This window comes from Drosophila gunungcola, assembly GCF_025200985.1.
Source record: "Drosophila gunungcola strain Sukarami chromosome 3L unlocalized genomic scaffold, Dgunungcola_SK_2 000005F, whole genome shotgun sequence".
Taxonomy (NCBI): Eukaryota; Metazoa; Arthropoda; class Insecta; order Diptera; family Drosophilidae; genus Drosophila; species Drosophila gunungcola.
Window position 1 is genome coordinate 5,060,547 of NW_026453180.1, and position 21,400 is coordinate 5,081,946.

The 21,400-nt window shown below is 40.3% G+C and overlaps 2 protein-coding genes across 23 annotated transcripts in view; one reads left to right on the forward strand and one right to left on the reverse strand.

The window, feature by feature from the left end:
* The window catches only part of LOC128259048 (uncharacterized), a 367,779-nt gene that overhangs the window by 152,480 nt on the left and 193,899 nt on the right, over positions 1-21,400 (reverse strand). For 8 of the 13 annotated variants that reach the window (XM_052991173.1, XM_052991170.1, XM_052991172.1 and 5 more), the window contains 2 exons: positions 10,413-10,858; positions 10,261-10,356 (listed from right to left, as the gene is read on the reverse strand). The exons of the other annotated variants lie outside the window; for them this stretch is intronic. The gene's annotated coding sequence lies outside the window, so the exon portion shown is untranslated. The remainder of the gene's footprint in view (positions 1-10,260; positions 10,357-10,412; positions 10,859-21,400) is intronic. 13 annotated transcript variants of the gene reach the window in all.
* Positions 1-21,400, forward strand: part of LOC128259025 (protein trachealess) — a 30,675-nt gene that overhangs the window by 2,096 nt on the left and 7,179 nt on the right. For 6 of the 10 annotated variants that reach the window (XM_052991112.1, XM_052991115.1, XM_052991114.1 and 3 more), the window contains exons 3-5: positions 8,409-8,441; positions 8,605-8,652; positions 20,114-20,349. In XM_052991112.1, the coding sequence (XP_052847072.1) occupies positions 8,409-8,441; positions 8,605-8,652; positions 20,114-20,349 (317 nt within the window). Of the gene's footprint in view, positions 1-8,408; positions 8,442-8,604; positions 8,653-16,177; positions 17,057-20,113; positions 20,350-21,400 lie in introns of those variants that run through there. The other 4 variants (XM_052991118.1, XM_052991120.1, XM_052991121.1 and 1 more) reach the window with 2 other exon arrangements.

The following is a 21,400-nucleotide window of genomic DNA, read 5'->3' on the forward strand; positions in this document are numbered from 1 at the left end:
CGAGACCTCTTTTAGACATTCCCACAACAATATTGCAATGGCGATGTAATTCATGAACTCTGATTGGTGGCCCCGGCCGAAAAGAGCCGAGGTTGCAGTTAAGATTGGGATTGGGACTCAAGGAGCCCAAGATGCGGGCTCAGCAGCTTTTACTACCAGTGGCTGAGGTTTTTGGGTTTTGGTTTTTGTCTAGAGATGGGCAGGACTAGCGGAGAACTTAAGATTTATTATTTCACAAATATTTTAAACAAAACGTACTAGACCTCTAGTTTAAGAAGGATTTCGATTAAGAAAGTTGATCAAAAACCTAAAGTGTATGTTTACTTGATATTAGAATCAATAGGGATGCGTTGTGTACATAATAAACCAATTTATTATTATTTATTTTTGGTCCCTTTAGATTTCAGTAAATTTTAATTTTTTAATCACTTTTTAAAAAATCAAGAATTTAAACATATTAGGAATTTATTTATAAGTGTTTGGAACCCAGTTTATCTTTACTCTTAAATAAATGAATTTTTTCTTTTCTTGGTAATATTTATTTAAGAAGTAGATTCGTTAAAGGTATATTATGTATTATTGATTTAGTATGACCAAGACTGTCGTGACTCACTCACATCTCTAGCCTTCACATCAGCCTCCCCATTCCGGACTTAAACTTCAACTGCAACTCCAACTCCGAACTCCCGGCTCCGCTACTCCAACTTCTCGGCTCACACAATCAGCGTCTATCAGCATTTTTCAATTATATCGGAATAGCGTTATCCGTGGCTGGATCGCGTCAGAACGCATAATTACTATAATCACCTGAGTTATTACCTTGGCGAATATTGGCGAAGACGCGAAGAGCGGGCAGCCAAGTAATATTAAAAGAAGCCGGGGAGCGAGGAGGGAAAAGGGTGGACTACAGAAATCTAAACTGTGATTGCTGCCCCTTCTGCGCCTCAATTTCATTTTGGTCTTTTTCCCATTATTTTCATTTTATTTTTTCGCTTTTTTTTATTTTTTGCTTATGCCTCAATTCGTTAAAGTCGCATTACACTGCGAGAAACGGGTGGCCACGGGGGAGGAGCCAGACAAGCTAAAAAACGAGTGAAACAAAAAGAGTTTTGACCTAACTGGAAAATTGCCGGGACGTTTGTTTTTCATTACAGCCGACCACTTTGTTGCTGTTGCTTTTTCGAGGGGGGTTTTTGGGGGGAAAGGGCGCCTTCAGGGGCGGCGGGAAAAGAGGGAACAAAGGGGAGGAAATACGAGCCAGGAGCACGAACCGCATTTTCATTGCACAAAGCGATCTCCACACACAATTTTCCATGGTCAGCAAAGAGGACGAACCATTTGCGGTTTTCGAGGCCAAGACTCCACCCCCCCTTTTTACCTCCGTCCATGGCTAGCCCCTCTATAATGTTAAGACCCCTTCTCAGACAACGGTAACACCGCAAAATGTGCAGTGAAAAACCATCATTTCAACAATTTATATTTCGAACGTGATTGGTGGACTTGGATGGCCAGAGAGCTCCCAAAGAGGGGGATTTACGAGGGGTTTCGGGATGGGGGTTCCCGGGGTTAGTAGCACTCCAAGACGGCCATTAAGAAATTGCTGTAAAGCATAAAGAGCAAAATGAAACCGAACAAAGAGCCAACAGAAAAGCAACAAAGCTCAGCGCGAGAAAATGAAATAAAATGCAGCAGATTATGATTGCGATTATGTTGGCTCCGTCCGGGGAATTTTTGCTGGGATACATATAAACCTGATGATGGGAATGAACATATCAGAAACGACGAGCGAACATCAAAAGCGGGAGAGCCAAGTGGCAGCATCTGCAAATGGACGTAGAAACAAATTAAGAAGATGAGGGACCCAAATGAAGTAGGATAAAAATAAGAATAAGAAGATTATAAAATGGTTATTTTTTCGAAAACATTTATATTATTTTCAATTAAACACAAGGTTAATTTTAAAGTCTTTAAGTTAAATTAATTTTTCAATTAAAAAATTTCAAGGAATGGTACTGAGCCGAAATTTTTGTACTAAGGTTTTATAAAATTGACCAAAAGTACCCATATTCAGATAGGCCATAAATTTACACAAACAACCCTAACGAGTTATTCCTTATTCGTACAACGTGTCCCACATTCTGTTCAATCAAAAATCGTCCTTATCACTGCATCTGCCTACAAAGAAAAGCCGCAGATTTCAGTTCAATCAGAAGTTTCCATCAAAAGCGAAGCCCAACCCGCCAATAAAGAGAAGAAAATCCCGATCGAGTAAAGCGATCCGCGAAGGTGTTGCCAAGGCCCCACCCAAAATGCATTACGGGCTACACTTGTTCGGTGGCTCGGCGGCTCAGTGGTTCGGTGGTTCGCAGGTTCCCAGGCGGCATCCTTCGTTCTTCTCCTGCTGTCCGACGTCACATTCAATTAAATTATGCAAATGAGGCGCAACACTTAAGCAGGACGAACTCTTCGAACAGAAATTGACTTTTTGTCGGTGGTTTCTACCCCACCATCTTATCTCCCGCTCAATTTCTCTCAACACTCCACCCACTCGCACCGCTGAAGATGCAACAGCAACCACAGAATCAGCAGCAGCATCAAGTTGCAGGTTGAGGCAAATTACAACGTTGCCTCTGGCTTCTCAAGTGGCCAAAGATGCAGTCAATACACTTGACAAAAATAGCCAAAGTAAACCCAGAGTCAATAAAATCCAATAACTTTAGGGAAATCGCTAGCCAACCACCCTTTCTTATTTCAAATTCCACCCCAATATTTGGATATAAAGTAGTAGTTAATAAAATAACTTAAACTGTTCGCTAGATCCCACATTATGTTATCACTAAATAACATTTTTTTGTTAAAATTAAATTTTTTGAACTAAATCGGTAGTCCACCCTAATTAAATAAAAAATTATTAAAATCTAGGAATAAAATATAAAAGAAATAAACAAAAAAAAAAAACTGAAATCAATCCCAGTAATTTTTTGTCTGTTGTTCTAAAGACAATTACATTTTTGTACCGAAACTTTTTCCTTACTGCACTCAAGCATTATCTGGTGTGGAAGGTTTTCCTTGGCAAGTTGATGAGCTTGATGTTCACACAGCCGGCAGGCATAAAGCTATTACGCTCACACACACACACACATTTCGCCAAGGAGGATGTCCTTGCTGCCGGCAAACTCAAAGTGAGCCAACAATTTCATCAACGCCAAGACAGGTCGCCGTGGAACTCCTCGTCGAGGTTCTTCTTCTGGTAGCGCGTAAAATTAATTGAAATTCATGCCGTGTTACAATAACAATCATTAAACGGCACACACTCATGTGTGAGTAAGGGCCACCCCCTTGAAAAACCCCTCCGTCCTCTGATTTTTAGCAGCCTGCATACCCAGAGTGCAAAAGTACAAATGCCTGAGTGGAATATCAAGTGCTGGATTAGCACAATGATTAGTCTGCGATTCATAAATCGATGGATTGCACATTGGACCAGCGACTATATAAAGACTAAACGTAGATAGTAATACCCGATACAGAGATAGTCAAAGTACTCGGTATCGGGTATCGCCTCCTCTCGAGAGCGAGTTCCCTGTGACCAGACGATCAAATAATTGAGATAAAGGTTCCAAGGGACCAACCCGAAAGTTCTTCAATAACCATCGACCAAAATCAAGCAAAGGAAACCAGTTCAAGTGCAGATCGAATAAGAGTTTACTCTATAAAGATACATTTTAAATGCAGCAAAAGTTGCTGAATGGATTCAATGAATTGTTACATGATATTGTTGTATTTATTTATTAACTTTAAATAATATAATTTTGAAACTAAGGCATTGACCCATCACAAACTCTTTAACCCCTTTAGGAGTAAGAGTATTATTGAAAAGTTGTAGGCTGAGCTCTACGCTTCTTTTTTTTGCAAAAACTTTGCCAAACTTATAAATATGTATGAGAAGTTTTCGAAATTGTTGGAATCCCTGCCGACAACAATAACTACAGCAAGGTCGGAAGAAGACAAGCTGGGATCGTTGCCGTCTTCGATCTGGCTGATGATGATGATAATGATGATCAGCAGAGGCCAACAGAGTCGAAGTCGATCAGTCGAACAGCAGTTCGTCAGTTCGTCAGTCTGGGACTTCAAAAGAGTGCACCAGGGGGGCAGTGGGGGGTTAAGGGAGTCGCAAGGAGGCTGAAGCCGAGGTTTCGGCAAAAGGCAATCATTGATCAACGGAATTTAGAGCGAAAATTTGATATTAAGGCCAAGCTGAGAAACAGCAGAAAAAAACCGAAACAAAAATTACGCTAAAGGAGAAGCAACCAAGTTGGACGAAAAAAAAAGAAAATAAACCTCAAAATTGTTAAAATAAAATTAAACAGAAATGAACGCCCCACAAAGTGAGGAAAAATATCAAGGGAGGGGAAATTGAAAGGGCCATTGATCACCAATTGTAAGTAACGACAACTCAAGCTCATAGATTATACACTATAAGAAGTGATTTAAGATGTTTTTAATAAGAGTTATACGATAAACTATCCATTTTTTACTTCGTTAACCAAGCAAAATGTTGTAAATTCTTTTACTCTTTCTTCATTTTTCGAGTGCACTGAACACTTTGCTTTTAATATAAATAATTGTCCATGGCTACCGCAAATCGGAAAACGGAGGAGAGTCCAATCCAATCACTTCGGCTGGGTCCAGGTCCACACTACACTCCACCCTCCTCTACTATATTGCAGCGTCGTCTCTTTTGGGCACAATCAATAATGATAGATAGGCCACCGAGGGGCAAGTCGAGGGGATTCCGTGTGCGATCAGTGTCCAACCACAAATCGCTTTGGGGCCTTTGACAGCATCATTCAAAAAGTAAATACGATCTGTCGCCGCTTTGGAGCGGAGCATGAAGGAGCTGCTTCTACATCCACAAAACTACAGATCCACAGAGGAGCTGGTTTTGTTATGATCGTGATGAAATTCGCCAATCGAACAGCAGGAAGCGATCGGATTCGGTACAGACGGTGGGAAAAATCAGCTCCATTTGGTTGGGCGGGGCAGGTGACAGGAAGGGGAGTGTTTGGTAAATGATTCGGGTGAAATTATGAATTCCCTGTCACATACGATTGTTTAAAATTTGTTGTTTGAAGTATAAGTAGGTTATATTTGTAAGTATCTAATTTCCCCCAATCTAATTTAATGGAAATTATCACATTTATTAATATAATCTTTGCTATTTATTTAATTAGACTGACTTTTGGATTACCACTTAATAAAGTAAATAATTTACAGAGACCGTGCATAAACCACTTAAGAAAGCGAGTGATCATGGTCAAGTTAGGTGTGATAATATAATTAAGGTATATATCCAAAAGTTGCACATGATATTATATTATATTATATTCATGCAGCACATTCTGCCGGTTAAAATATTAAACTAAAAATTTACCTAAGCAATCTGTTAGCATAAGACTAGTCAAATCCCTCAAGATTTAAATCCCCACTTATTATCGCTAACTCAGATCAGCTTAGATCTGCAATCCATTTTGCGATGACAACCTTACGAATCGCTTTTTAAGTATGTACAAACATTGCAATCCCAATCGGAGGCGACTGTAATTGGAAGACAACTAGTAGGCTAGTTAAATGTGCAGATTACACACCCTATTATTATGAAATATGTTCCGTAATTATGGCCAAAGGGGTGAGGTGAGGTGAGGGATGGGCTGGCCGGGGGACAACCTCTTAATAGTCGGTTTGGTCAGCCCTTATGTAATTTCCACTGCCCAGTTCGGCAGCAGGGCAGCAAAAAGGGCCACAAGCAGCAAAACCCTAGCAAACCTCCTTATATTGACAGTCCTGGCGACAACGATGTCTGAACTTGGGGGACATGGCGGGGGAAAACTCAAAGGGGGGACCACTGTCGAGACTCCGACTTTAGCTGGCTGCTGACTGCTGGCTCCTGTCTTCCTCATGCCAATTTATTTATGGTGCGGTACAAGTTTTTACGCACTCAAGTGCTCTGAGACTAATTGGGCACGAAACGCAATCAAAGTGACGACGACAACGATGTATTGGGCCGATCCCTCTCCTTTCCCTGCTCCCTGCTCCTCACTCCTCGCTTTTGCTCCTGGAGAACCGGGTGACACTCACTGGAATCGATGGATGGCTGGCTAGCAGGCCGCTGGATCGATCGATCGATCGATGGATGGATGGATGGATGCCAGGACAGACAAAGTGCACAGAAAAACAAAGCGGCAGCCAAACACTCAGAAAAATTATTAACCGAAGTGACTCCCATAATCAACCGCAACCTTTCACTCGAAAAAAAAAAATTTTAACATCCTAAATAGTTTTTTATACTATATTCTTGGGATTCTTTAAAATAAAATAGTTTCCAAATATTGAAATTAAAATCCTTAACAAAAGTTAAAGTTTTCCCAACATTTTTTCAAGTGATTTCACCTGAGAGGGCGACAAGAGAGCGCACTCAGCGATCGATTCGATCGCTTGAACTTTATATCTCGGCTGATGAGGCTTTGATTTGTGGCCCTCAGCCGAGGAAAGCCAGAACCGGAGTCCGGCCAAATAGTTGGCCTATGTTCTACACAATTATCTGTTATTATCGAGCTTTATTTTGCTCTTTTTTCATTGTGCAGCAATGTTGACATCTCATTGCTGGAGGAGCCTTTTATGCCAACACTTAAAAATAGCAGCCACAGGAGATGTTCGCTAGAGAGGTCCGCCTTCTCCACCTTTCTCGGAGAATTCCTTGGCATTCCCCAGCGATTGTTGAGGGAGAACACGTGTCTCTCAGTGGGTTGATGAGTTGATGGGGTGGTGGGTTGGTGGGGAGTGAGAGTTAAAGGCAAGGACACCGGTAGATGGCACTATTTGACAAGAACTGCGGACAACCGAGTACATGAAGCTAATGGGTTGAAGTGAAAGCCCCTATTAGCACAAAGTCATGATGTAAAAAATTTAGGTTACTCAAAAGCTGAATTTATAAATTCTTTTTGGCAAGAGATAAAAAATAAAAAGTCTAGGCTAACCCCGAAAAAAATATTTTAGGAGTATTTGCAATTTTGATGTAGCCAATGGATACAAATTTTGGGAAAGTTGTGAAAAAAAAAGGAAAAAAAGGTAACCTTCTTTCGGTTACACTGCCAAGAATAAATATGATATATTAGTCAGACAAATAAAAATATTTAATTTGTTATAATTCACTAACCAAAGAAATAAATTCCGGTAAGGAAAAGAAGAATTCTTGGTATGTCGAAGATCACTAAGTCTCCTAAAGGTTTAACTAATAAATATTTTAACTTTCAAATATATTTCCACTTTCATTCACCATTATCGACCAACTATTACTTCCTTTCCTGGCTCCTCCCAAAAAAAAAAAAACTTGACCTGGGACTGATGAACTCAATCAAAACGAAATTAAAGGAAGCCGGGGAGAAAATCCGCGAAGCAAATTACAATTTTGATAATTGCCATGACTGCGACTCGAAATCATTTCTTCCCCTTTGCCGGCGCCCAAGCTGAACGGTTTCGATCGAACCGCGGATCGAGGCAGCGACTGCCGATCAAAGGGTCAGCAAATTTCGGGGGAAAGGATAGGGTATGGTATATAGGGTATACTTTTTGGGGGCAATGATTTACGACCCCAGGAGGTACGAAGAGAACGAAGTGGAGACCGAGTCGAGGGACAAATCAATAAATTTTAGATCGGTGCTTGCACTTGATTATAAAGTGGAAGCCAGCATATAATGTTCAGTCGTTGTATAATTTGGGCAGATTGCTGGTTCTTTATGCGCCGATTCCGCGATTCCACTTCCTGTTGACCTTGTGTCTGATAGATCTCTTGCTAATGTTATGGTCCGATATTAATGGCTAGTATTTAATTCTATTATTTAAAAATGCTTCTTAAGGAAACCAACAACTTGTGATACCATTTCAGTAAAACGGGTTGAGAAATAACTGATTTAACCCAATAGTTGATTAATGGAGTGAGGTTTAAACTCAGTGAGTTTGTTTTCAATTCTTTGCACAATTTGAGTTACTTCCAGGAACTAACTTTCTGTTGACCTTGTGTCTTATAGATTGGTATGGTCCTATGTTTATGGCTAGTATTTAAATCTATGATTTGAAAGTTTATTCGTTAATGGTTATTCAGGAACAAATAAATCTGATTGATCTAACTCATTCAGTTAAATAACTTACAGATTAAAGGAAGAGGTTTAAAGAATTCTTTTATAAAATTCAATTCCAATTCCTTGAATGAGGAATGTGCTATTATGTATTATTTTATTAAATTTAATTCCAATTCCCTGCACTCCCCTACACTTCCTGTTGACCTTGTAGAGCAGCTGTATTTTTGTTCCTCTGAGATCACCGCTAATGCTACGATCCCATCTCCATTGCAGATACCGCGAGGACGCTCTGTGCTGGGGCGACAGGTGAGCGCAGCCAACAAGTGAGCCGAGACATTTATCGGCTAATTTAATTTATTTAGAAAATGCCACAGCTTTTTCCCGCCGTAACAGCTTCACGCTAATCGAATTCAACAGCCCGACTTAAATGTGCTTTTTGCTTTCTTCTGCCCCCTTCCTCTTTTTGCAGAAAGTCCATGGAGGAGATCGGCGCGGCCCAGTCCTCGGTGAATGCGCGGTAAGTGTTAATGTTACCGTAAATGATTCAGTTCCCCCGGTCCGATATCGAACCCCTGATCAAACCTCAGCGCCACTTGGCGGCGGCTGCGACTGCGCATCGCATTTGTTAGCATAAAATTATTGAATGCCAGAGAAGTCGTAGTCGTTGTCGTCGTCGCTGTTTGCGTCTGCGTCCATCTCCATCTGGGTCTGGACATCTCTCGGTGTTCAGCAGTCGGCGCGACAGACGTCAAAGGCGCATCTATGAGATACCTGGTATCCACAGCTTACAGCAGAAACCGTTGGCAGTTTTTTAAGGGTATCCTAATGCCGGGCGGTTAGTGCTGATGAAGCATTGGTTTTAGCTTCTAAGCAAAGGGGATCTTTGGTCAAACAAATACCGAATATTATTTTTGGCAATCGAAAGTTTACGAAAGAAAATACCGAAGTGATCCCAATAAAATTTTACAAACATCGTATCGTTTTAAGAAATTTTACTTTTAAATAATAAAGTCACTAAACCATATTTGTATCAAACATCACAGTTATCCCACATGTCTTAGCCGTTCCTAAGTCAATTCTCCCGACCAAATCTAGTATAGAGCTGGTTTTGCTAAATTTATAGATTGTTTCCTGATACTTCAAGTAATCAACTCACTCAACCTCGCCTATACGAAATATCCCAGTTATCCCGCATGGCTTAGCCACTCCAAAGTCAATTCTCCTAGTCGAGTCTAGTGTAGGCTCTAGTTCGACTCGATCCGCCAGAGATTGCACTTGATGTGCGCTGTCTGCTCTTTGCTGACTTGTTGTCTTGTTCTCGTTTTGTTATGACATTTTACATTTTTAATGGGAATTCTCACATAAAAAGTACAAATATCGGACTAATTGGATTTATCTCGGGGCTGTCGCGCGTTGTCACACTCTTTTTCTTGGTTTGCCGGAAGATCTGAGGCCGAAGTCGAAGTCCCGAGAATAACAAAGAAAAGAGGAGGCAGGGAGCGGAATAAAGTTGGAGATCTAGGCAAGCTTCTAGTTCTCAGACTCCGGCTCTGGAATCGAGTCTTGTAGCAATTAGCAGTAACCCAGCAGTAGCCGAGTCCCAATTCGTTCCCCAATCCGTTTCCAATGAATCGATCAACTGGAAAACACAACAACGATAACAACACTCGGCAACAACAATGCAGCAATGAGGTAAAGTAGCATTGCTCAAATTGATTTCTGCAATTAATTGAACAACGCAAATGACAAACTGACAAAAACACGAGGCACTAAACAAAAGTGAAGCACACATGAAAAGCCCGTGGCGAATTCCTCTTTCTTCGGACCCGTCTTCCAGTATACCAGTCTTCCAGCCCCCCAGCCCCCAAGACCCTGATTCCCCGGTTTTAACCAACCTCGAGCCATGCGAAGAATGCACTTTGGCTCCCGAACACGCTTCCAGCTCGCGAACAGAAAAGCGGGGATTGGTTGGCGGACCAAGGAATTGGTTGGCGGACTAAGGTCCTGTCACTTCTTCGAAGGGTATTTTAGGAGTATATTAGACTATAATGGTGTTCAACATTCGGAATGCAAATTCAAAGCCCTTTGTTCTAGTCAAAATTAAATAAATAAAATAGTCACTCACCCCTTTTCCAGCTCCATTTGATTTTTACTTCTTACATCTTTAGCTTCCTTTTTAAATAGTGATCCGAACTTTTTTAACGTTACCAGAATTTAAAACCTACTGAATAATATAATATAATAAAGTACGTTATAGGTTTGCTTACCTTTATGTACCGTTTTTATTTATCACTTGCACTAATGTATTTTAGGTAAAACGCCTTCGATTCCTCTATGCTCTCATTTTTCACTTTACTCTTTCACGGTCATGCCAGCAAGCTGTAGTTTTTTGTTTTAGTTTTTTTATTATCTTCTTTATTGAAGTGCTTGATCTTCCATTGCTGTTGTTATTCTCGCATTGGTTATTTCTCCACATCTCGACACAGTTTTGGAAGGTGCAAGAATATTAATTAATAATTCCGAGCACAACTGATCACTTTTGTGTCGCCGCGGCTTCTACTTTTTTCGCAGGCATGCGAGTTATTCAGCTAAATACCAGAAAAGTGAGCGACGACAAGATGAAAAAGCAAAGTAAAACCGGAGTTAAGCAGGACAGATAATATCGGTGGCTACTTTGTTGAGATTTTTCCTTGTTATTTTTCATTGTTGAGTTAATTTATCGGCTAAAACGGAAAGTTTATAACACACAAAATGTCAGTGATCGATTACAAATTGATCAATCATTGGAAAAGCTTAGACAAGGAATTAAACTAAGCAGTCCATCAAACGACGGTACCATTATTTATGCCAAGGAAAAGTTGAAGCTTACAATTTATGTTATTTGGTTATGGTATTTAAAATGTAGCAGAGCTCAACAAAAGCCACATTTTATTAATTTTCAAATACTCTTTCACATTTTAAAGCAACCAATCAAATATAAATCTTTTAATTTTTTTCAAGAGATGAAGACCTACTCATGTACATATGTTCATTTTCTAAAATCATTCTTAGTGGAGGAATTAATTTTTCCAAAAGAACAATTTTATGTTTTGGCTGCACTTGTTATTTCTATTTAAATCTAGCAGAATATTTTATGTGCAATAGATTTAAATAGAAATAACAAGTGCAGCAAAAACATAAAATCATTCTTAGTGGAGGAATTAATTTTTCCAAAAGAACAATTTTATGTTTTGGCTGCACTTGTTATTTCTATTTAAATCTATTGCACATAAAATATTCTGCTTTAAGTTCGTTTAACCTCTCTTCGAATCCCACTTTAATCTGATACCTTAAAATTAAGAAAGAGAGAAAGTAAGCGAGAAAAAATAATTGCCGTTGCTCTATGGGTTAACGGGGGAGCAAGGGGGATCTGAAGAGAACATTTCATCGGAAGCACGCACAATTGCGATAAAGATCACGCTCCCGAACTGCACTACTCCGATTTCATTTGGATTCCGTTCCTCCCTCTCTTTCTGATGTTTTATTGCTTAATTGTTGGCCTCTCTTGTGGTTTTTAAATTATGAACTCCGCTTATTGTTTTTTTTTTTGTCACTGCTTTCGTTTTGTTTTGCTTTGTGTTGTGTAACACAATCGAGAAACAGTTAGGCCACTAAAAAAAACTCTCTTGAGATCTGACAAGTAGATAATGCATTTCTTCGGCTACTCTTTTTTTAGTCGGTTGCAGCTTCAGTCACTTTAAACACTGGAAAAAGTTTTATATATAGTCTGTTTAATTTTATTTAAGAATTTGATTTATTTTCTTAGTTTAAAAACAGTTAGGATGTTTTTTATGACGATTTATTTTCCATAAATTTTGCTCGAATAATTTATGGTTTATTTAGAGCTGAACTTAACTTCTTCTTGAGTTCTTACAACCATATATATATAAATTTCAAGATTCAAAGACTTTCAAGTTCTAGCTAAATTAAATTATATTTTAATTAACTTTAACTTTTAATTTGGCCAAATAAAATTATGAAATGTTCGTAAACTTGTTTTGCCCACTGTACATATATAAGTATGAATAAAATTTACCACTGACATTTTGTATTGTTTTCTTCGCGTGTAGGAATGATTCTTCTCGAAATCATTTTGTCCAGCTATTTTATCACCTCGCGTCAGTTTTATGGGGGCTTGGCCTGCCCCTGAAAAAAAAGAGAGTGAAGAAAGGAGAAATGGTGACAGATCAGCGATCGCGGTTAGTTTATTGCTTCCTCTCTGGATCCTTTCTCACTCATTTCTCGCTTATCTTATCGCCTCGATCACTTGTTCATCGATCGTTTTCCAGGCGCCGGTGAATGGTTTTGTGGTTCCCGGTTATTTTTATATTTTTGTTATTTTTGCATTTTTGTGTTATTTGGTTTTTCTGGTCATCACGTTCCTATTTGAAATGGACGCCTCGTGTGTCCGAGTAAACGTAATGGATGCATCGACTTGCTAGCTTTTTTCCCCTTCTCTTGCGCACTAGCCCTCTGACCACTTGTAGCCATCTCTTTTTCATATTACGTTTTCTGTTGCCCCCGTGTTTAATACGGTTCCTGTGGCCTTGTGGATTATTATGTACAGTGTTCTACCGAAAACTTTAATTTTAGCATATATCATATACATATATAGAACAAAATTAAATACCAAAAATTAATTTTACAAAATGTTTTCCTCTATAACTTAAGAATTTTCGCATATTTTCAATTATACTTCGCATAGTTGATAGTATTAGATATCGATGTTGTTACTGTACAGTTCCCGAGACGTGATATGTGGAAGAGCAGGCCAGACGTGCGACAGACACTTGAGCTTTAGTTCTGCCCCGCTGGCCATCGCACTCTTTCATTCATAAAAGTCAGGCAGCGAATTTGAGCTCCTGACTGGAATACAAGTGTTTTTGAAAAACCAAAGCAGAAAACGCAACTGAAACCGAAATGAAAATTCATGTCCATGTTCCAGCGACGCCCGCAGCACGCACACGCACCTCAAATTGGCGAGGGGGTGGTAAACTGAGGAGGATGAGGGGGCGGGAGGGGTTAAGGGGTTGTGGCACCACCACACGCATCGTTGCACGTCCGTGGCCATTGTCCTCGGGCGGCTGAAGCCACACGCCGTCCACTCGCCATCCACACAGAGTCCACACACTTGCAAAAAATTGATCTTTTCTAACTCGTTCTCAATATTTGTTTAAGAAGATTTAGGTCTTAGACTTAGATGGATTAAGAAATAGTTTTTAGTTTTTACTATACTTAGTTGAAAGCTACAATGCCCAAAAACAAAACTTTCTTTGGTTGTCTTAGCCTTGGTAAATTATTATAAAACAATAAAGCTATGTTGAATCAAGATTTGCTTAGTGTAGACGCACAGTGTAGACGCACCGATTTCCGACCTACAGATGAGGGTTCTTCCGTTAGCCCCCGGACAATTTCAATGCCGCCTGCCTTCCCATGATGATGACCACGAAGATGATGATGGCCACGATGTCTGCCCGGTGTCTGGACGTGAACGTGGACATGCCCAGAGACCCCCTTAACCCCTCAAAGACCCACATCCTTCCATTCATTCCGGAAGCGCGAACGCTTTCCACGTTCGATTTTTATGGCAAGCGCTGAATTCGAGTTCCTCATTCATTGTCTGCTCTCAGCAACCTCTTCTTCTTCCTTTCCTGGACCTGGCTATGGACATGGGCACCCCCTTAACCCGCGGCGCCTGACCCAAGCACTTGGCACGTTTCCTTTTTAAAATTCACAATTGCCGCCGCCGTAATTGTGGGAGAATTCGCTACGCCAACTTGTCTCCTCGCCATCTCACCCACTCTCTCCCAAGAAATCGATCACGTTTCGGTTTCTACACATGTTCCAGTTACGTTACGCTTACGTAATGTTTGTATTACTGGAGGTCTGGGGGTGTAAGGGGGTAACTACGAAATTGCCTGTGGTTAAGGCCAAGAAAGGGAGTTTGCTCTAGTTTTTGACGAAGATTAGTGTTGACAAAAATTAGTATTGGAAAGTAATTTTAAATAACGATTAACGATAGCCAATATCGATTGTATGTGCGCGAAGTATTAATCTTCATCGGAATTATGGAATATGCTGTGAAATTACAATGGCTAAATGGAAGAAAAGAAAATAATTAAAAGTAAAACAGGACCTCACAACAGCCTTTGACTTTGAATTAATAAAAACAAAAAAATGTTGATTATAGGTCATCCCTTAAACATTATTTTTTTTCTAAAAACCTGCATTTTTTTTACCTTTTGCTATTACTGTTTTTTACTGACCTCTCTTATTGACCAATAAATACTTTAATCCTCCTTTTTAACATTTTAATCAATAGTGCTACATAAACTGCCCACCCTTTTTCCGTTAGTTTTCAATGTTGTAAGTTTGACCCCCACCTTGACGATTGAACCTTCCTTCCGTGGAAATTAAGAGGATGTTGCCTTTTCTTTGAAGGGTTTATTGGGGGTTGGGTGTTGCGGGGGAGTGCTGTACAAATAGGCACATAAAAGAGACAGCTTCTGTCTGTGCGAGGTTGGAATAACAAAATATCCTCCTTCCCTTTGAGTTACCTGTCCCCGCTCCGCCTATATCCTGCCCCCCCCCCCCTTTCGAGGGTTCGCAGGATATATTCATCCGTAGGCCTTAGTTTCTCTGTTTTCCATTGGCATTTCGGTCACATACACAAACACACATAAAAAGGCAAAGCAGCAACAACACCCACGCAACGTGTAAGTGCGAGCGAGAGACCCGCGAATTCCCAAATGTGTAAAGAAGTAAACTAATTGCTGCGCGTGCTGCAGCGCCAAACAAAAGCCCCACTGTACTCTCTCTCTTTCACTCTTTTAACTGCGAAGTATATAAACGCAGCAAGATGGGCCATATACGTGCGCGGGAGTGAGATGGCGCTAGGACAAACCCGTTTGCCAACAGGCACGTACATCCAGCCATCCCTCTTTGGCGAAGCAAACTGTCTTGCTTGCTCTGCCTCAGTGGATGCGGCTCATTTGGTATGCGCACTATGTCGATTCCGATTCGACGCCGTGTCACGTCCCGCCCATTTGCACGCACACTCGCCGCCCCCGTCCGTGTGTGTGTGTGCAGTGGCGTAGTGTGAGTGCGGAGAGCGTGAGGCTGCTTAAAATGCTACTGGCGCTGCTCGAACATGACTTCTCCGGCGGTCAGGTGCTGCTCACCCACACAGCCATTTGGGCATGGGCACACATACATAGGCCCTGGAACATAAGGGTAACTCGATTTTCTTGTAAGGAAAATAAGACCAAAAAGAACAGCACTAACTGTTTTTAATACATATCAAAGCTAACAAAAATTTTTGTGTTCTATTTTTGAATATTTATAATTGAATAATATATACTGATTTCCAATTAGTTCCCCTCAAATAAAATGGCGGAAATGATTTAAAAGAATTAATAAACGACTTATCAAAAATATTTAAGGATATAACTATTTTGATTTAAATAAGTGTTTTTTTTTGTTGTATTCAAGAGATTTAAGTGATAGAAGTTCGCAATTTTTTTAACAAATTCAAAAGATATAAGTTCGACTGTAATAACATTAGCAATAATATGGCACTCCTCAAGGCCTCATCAGAATAAAACAAAATAAACTACGAAAGGTCATGAATGTGATCGAAACTACTACGTCCGAAAACAAAACTATTTTTTTTTAGTTTTTTTGAAGTGGCACACAAAGTAAAAAGATCAAATTACTAAAAAGGGTATGCTTTCTTTTGGCTTTCATTTAATAGTGCCAGGAAAAAATGACGTCCTTTTTTTTGAGGCACCCTAATGCTCGCAAACACTTGGCGCCGTTGCTGGGTTTTTTGCTTTGAGTCACCCCCAAAAATTGGGTGTGCCCTCTCGCTCGCTCGCTGGCTATCGCTCTCTCGCTCGCTCCTGCAGAGAGGCACTGCCTCTGCCGCCACTGCGTTGTTGTTGTGGCTCTCTTTTCGCCTTTTTGCCCTGCTTTGGTTTTGTTCGGTGACGTGAACGTGACTCTGGATTATTCTGCACGTACTCGTCGCCAGCGACGGACGTACCGCATACCGTACTCCGTGCTCCGTATTCACAGTGCTCCGTACTCCGTTCTCCGTTCACCGTTCACCGTATTCTATATTCAGAGGGTAGGCGTACTCCGTACATTGAGCGTCATCAGCTGCAGTTTCACGTACGCAGCCCGGCCGTGCAAGTGTGTCCGTATATCGGTAAGCCCGTCTCTCTCGCACGCCCCCCCCGAAAGCAGTGCGTGTCCGTAATTGGCAGGTCTCATTCGGTGGAACGTAGAACCCGTAACCAGTAACCCGGAGACGTGCCAAGTGCCGGAGATAAATTAACTGGACGCGAACGCGCCTCATTTGAATGCCAATCGATTGACGGCTAGTTTGCCGATCCCGATCCGTAGTGCGTGACCCTTACTTCCATCGCAGGATAACTGAAGACACGTACCACACGCGTGTGTTTGCGTGTGTGTTTGTGTGAGGCGGACAACAAAAGGATGCGGCCTTCAAAACGAATGCCACGCCACCTTGAATCCGTGCCCCAAACCAAGTGCAATAATAAGTGATAAAGTGCAACACCGAATAGAAAACTTCCTCAACGAGGCATTTAAAAAACCCCACAAAAAAACATCATTATGTTGCCGTACCAGGCAGCTGTGGCCATGGACTACGCCGGATATCAAAGGCAGCCCACGCCAGGTCATCCTGGAAGCCACATGGCTACCATGGGATCGCTGGGCATGCCGGCGGTGCCATTCACCCATAGCTGGATGGTGCCCACGCAGGACCTGTGCGCCATGCCCCCTTACAACAAAATGCCCGGACACCAGCAGCCACCCGGACCCGGAATGCACGCCCAACAACAGCCCCTCGAACCCGGGTTTGTAACCTCGCAATAAAGTACCCTTAAATTCCGGGAAACCAAGCCCTTTAGCAATTTTAATTGAAATTGAAATTGACTGCGTTAAGGTGTATACAATACAGATTTTTCATAGACCTAAAAAGTTGTCTAGATTTCAAATTAAGCTCGCATACATTAAACTTAAATTTATTTGTTTCCAAGAAATATAAAATTAAGAGATTATGGATATGATAGCTTTGTGCTATACATAAATTTAATTATTGCAAGAAAAAATAAAATTATAGAAAGATAGATCAAAAGAAATTCTAACAAATATTTTATTTCAGTTGTGTAACTTTACAAACGTTTTCCTATTCTTTGGTACCAAGTCGGACTTTAAATAGTTATTTAGTGGCTAATATTGCGATTGCTCAAATCAAATCAAAACACTAATTTCTATGAAAATTTTGAACTTTTGTTTAATTAATATTATAATCATGAAAATTATTTTGGAACCTGTCTTTGAATTCCCCTACATTCTTAATTTACAATAGAAGAGCCGTGTAGAGCATCCGCAAAGTCCATGAGAGCCCAACCTTTTCTTCATTGTGTACACTTTGTGGGCTCTTAAATTTTTTTTAATACGCTCATCACAGGCTTGAAGCTTCGTTTTGTGCAGCTTTATTTAAGCCGCGCGCGGCTTCTGGCTCTCAACACAAACCTCGTCTGTGGCTACAGTTTTACCCCGAATCTGAATCTGAATCTCAGGGCTCCGTCTTCGGCTTCGACTTGGAGATTCGTATCTCAGCCGAAAGCGTCGTCGTCTTGGCCATAAAAATATTTTTGATAATTAAAAAGAAACCCCGACTTGGGCTTTGCCACGGGCCAAGCCAGTTTTCCCCTCAGCCACTTGCTTTTTGTTTAAACATTCAACCAAGAAAAAAAAGACCAACACACATAAACAAAAATTTTAATTAGTTGTGTTGAAATTACGTTTAGTGAGATGTCAGTACCTGCGGTATATGCCGTAAATGTTTTCCTAATAAAATTGTCTGGTTCAAAAAACCCATGCAAGGGAAACCAAAACCGTTTTTTGCCTCGCTGAGGAGGGGAAAATTCAATTTTGGGCTAGAAAAAACATTAATCTTTGCGTCGTCAATATCGAAATGCCATTCAAATGAGGCACAGGGAGGGTGACGAAGTGTCGGGAACCGGAGGTGTTGCCTTGACAAATGATGTGCGGTCTCGATTTTAATTTCGCACGAAATTCGCCACTGTCTAACGGGGCGAACAAATTGCCTATCATTAGCAAAAATTGCCCAAATCGAGCCAATAATTGCCTCGCCAAGGATGAGCTTTCAAAGTTTGCCCTTGGGTATTTGTCTGTTAAAATAGGTGTTTTCTATTCGGTAGTTAATGACTTTGCGGAAACAACATATTGTTACAATGTTTGGATGTCCACAAAAAAAATAAGTTTTATATATATTTTCTAACCCTCGGATATTTGTTTGTTAAAATGGGGTTTTTAGTTCATATCTTTGCGGAAACAGGTCGTTAAAAAAAAATGTAGATATCCTCTCCAGTAATGTCTTAATCTTTAAGTACAAATTTTAGTGTGTAAAATTTTCGGCAGTCTTAATCTTATCAAAAAATTTTTTACAAAACTCTTTTCCGCTTGATTGATCTGGTTGTGCAAATATTTTTATAGGGCCACTATGCAATTCGATTAGCGGCTTAATGCGGGAATTAAGGGGTCTCCCAAAATGTAAGCGGCTTACTGCGGTCAGACAGGGAGAAAGAAAGTCATCGAATTTTCTTTTTTTCCTTTGTTTTTTCTTTGGTTTCGCACAAGACAAAAAAACACAAGGCTAAAGGATAAAGGATAAGAAGTGTGGCCCAGGGGTGTTTGTTTAGGTAAAAATAGCCCAGAGTACCGTTATTACTTTATCAGTATTGTCGCTCTTTGTAAGCATTTCTGTGAGATATGATCAGGACTCAGCGGGAATGTTCTTAAGCTGCCATTATGTAATCGCAATTCAAGGAAAACTAAGAAAGGATTATTACCTCAGTTTATCTAATAAGAGTTTATAGTTGGAATTTTTCCATTTATTAATTTTGGATTTCGAAACACAATTTTCCAAGACAAATACAATTATTCAAATGCAAATATTGAAGGTAATGTTTGTTCAATTTGATGGTTTTCTTAAAAAAATGTGTTAGAAATAGAAATATTATTATTACAAATTTATATGCAAAACACAATAATATAATATTAAAAATTTTAATTTTTGTAAATCAGAAATAAATTTTTTTATTTCTTGCATTCCCCTATCAAATCGGTATGCTTATCGTATTTCGGGTAGAGCGCATAAAGATTTCACTGCAGGTCAAAACAGCACTGCCAACATTAACAGCAACAACAAAGAAGTTGTCAACAAACTTAAATTATGAAGTCTTGAAGCCAAGTTTTCTGACGAAGATGCTCAGAGAGATGGCCGCCTGCAGATAGCGGAACCGCAGAAGGTTGAGCAAAGATACATATCCATAAAGCTCCATCCCGAAAGCAGAAAGACCGACTTTACGGATCCGAACGAGAAGCGGCAGTCTTTATAAAGAGAGTCGGCAAGTTTAGTGAATGAAAAGTTGCATTTAGGGAAAATAACGAAAACCGAGATGAGATCGCTTGGGAGGCGGCATTTTCACAGAGATTCGAGAATGTGCAGGGAAATAATAATGAAAATATCAAGAAAAACTCTCTCACACAGCTTGGTGCTTTGGGAAATCTTGCAACAAATGGTCTGCAATTTATCCAGCGACAAACTGTCGTCTGGCAAACTATTGTCCTATTCAAAGACCCAAACCTTTTTCCCGCTGAAAGGCTGACAAATGTCGGGCCATTAGTTTGGGCCGACACCATTCCATCACAAAGCCGTGGTATGGCCAAACGAATGGCCGAAAACACGGCGCTGACAGGTGCGAAAGGGCCGATCTTCTAGTGTCTATTCGTCAGTGTCTACTTATGTATACTGATTGATTCGCGTTTTCTTTTTACCATTGAAAAAATATCTCACGGTGGCAATTCTTTCCTTTCGACAGAATCCTCGAGCTGCGCAAGGAGAAGTCGAGAGATGCGGCGAGATCGCGTCGCGGGAAGGAGAACTACGAGTTCTACGAGCTGGCTAAGATGCTTCCGCTGCCGGCAGCCATCACCAGTCAGCTGGACAAGGCTTCCATCATAAGACTGACCATCAGCTACCTGAAGCTGAGGGACTTTTCCGGACACGGCGATCCGCCATGGACAAGGGAGGCCTCCAGCAGCAGTAAGCTTAAAAGTAAGTGGCACAGAAGAAGATATTAAACATACAAGATCCAAAGATCCTCCAATTTCACAAAAACGATATTTGTTGTAGATCAGTTAAATCGGGAAAATATTCATTATTTCAATAACAGTAAGCAGTGATTTCCATATTGAAGCCATTGGAAGCTAATCAATCACTTAATGGGGCCTTCTGAAATTCCACAAACTGTCACAATGACACACGCCGTTTGCCCCTTGCCTTTGCCCACAAAACGGGGACCAAAATGGTCGCGCATGCGCAGCAAATAAAAATAAATTGCGCTTAATAACGATATTATATGCAAATCCGACAAAAGCCCAAAACAAAACTTAAAAACTCTTGACAAAGTCAACGAATAAATGAATTTTTTTCGAGCTCGGCAAGACAAATTTTTAAGGTGCGTACCGAGCATAATTTTTATCATAGACAGACCGGGGTGCAAAAAGCTAAGTAAAGTTTTGATTTCACTTTGGGTAAGCCGCGTGCAGCCCGCTCCTCACGAAATGTAGGCAAATGAGTTTCCTGCTTTCGGTTTTAATTGCCGCTTCTCCCTCTCTTTCTTGCCAAAAACGATCGAAAATGGCCGACAATATGGCGGACGTCTTGCGTCAAATGCAAATGAGCAAACGGAAATTTTTCTGCCCTTCGGTCACACTTAGACTTTTAAAGTGACCATCACTTGTTTGTAAATTAGCATACAAAGTATCGCATTGAAGTTTAACACTAAAAGAAAATATTAGTTATGCCAATTTTTGTGGAAGCTTTTTTAAGATGGTATCTATTGTTCAATGTAAGAAAATTCCTGAAATCAATATGAATACTATATGAGATATCACTTAGGTTACATGAATTTTAAAATGAACTTAGTCATTATATATAATATTTTTTTGTATTTTAAAACTTTCAAGTCACTAATCAGTCTTCCTTAGAGACACTTTGCCTCGCATTGAAGAGTAACACTTAAAGCAAAGTACAAAAATTTGTCGGGCAACAGAGGTATTGTCAGTTACTATATGTGTATACCATTGCTATATCCATTCATTCC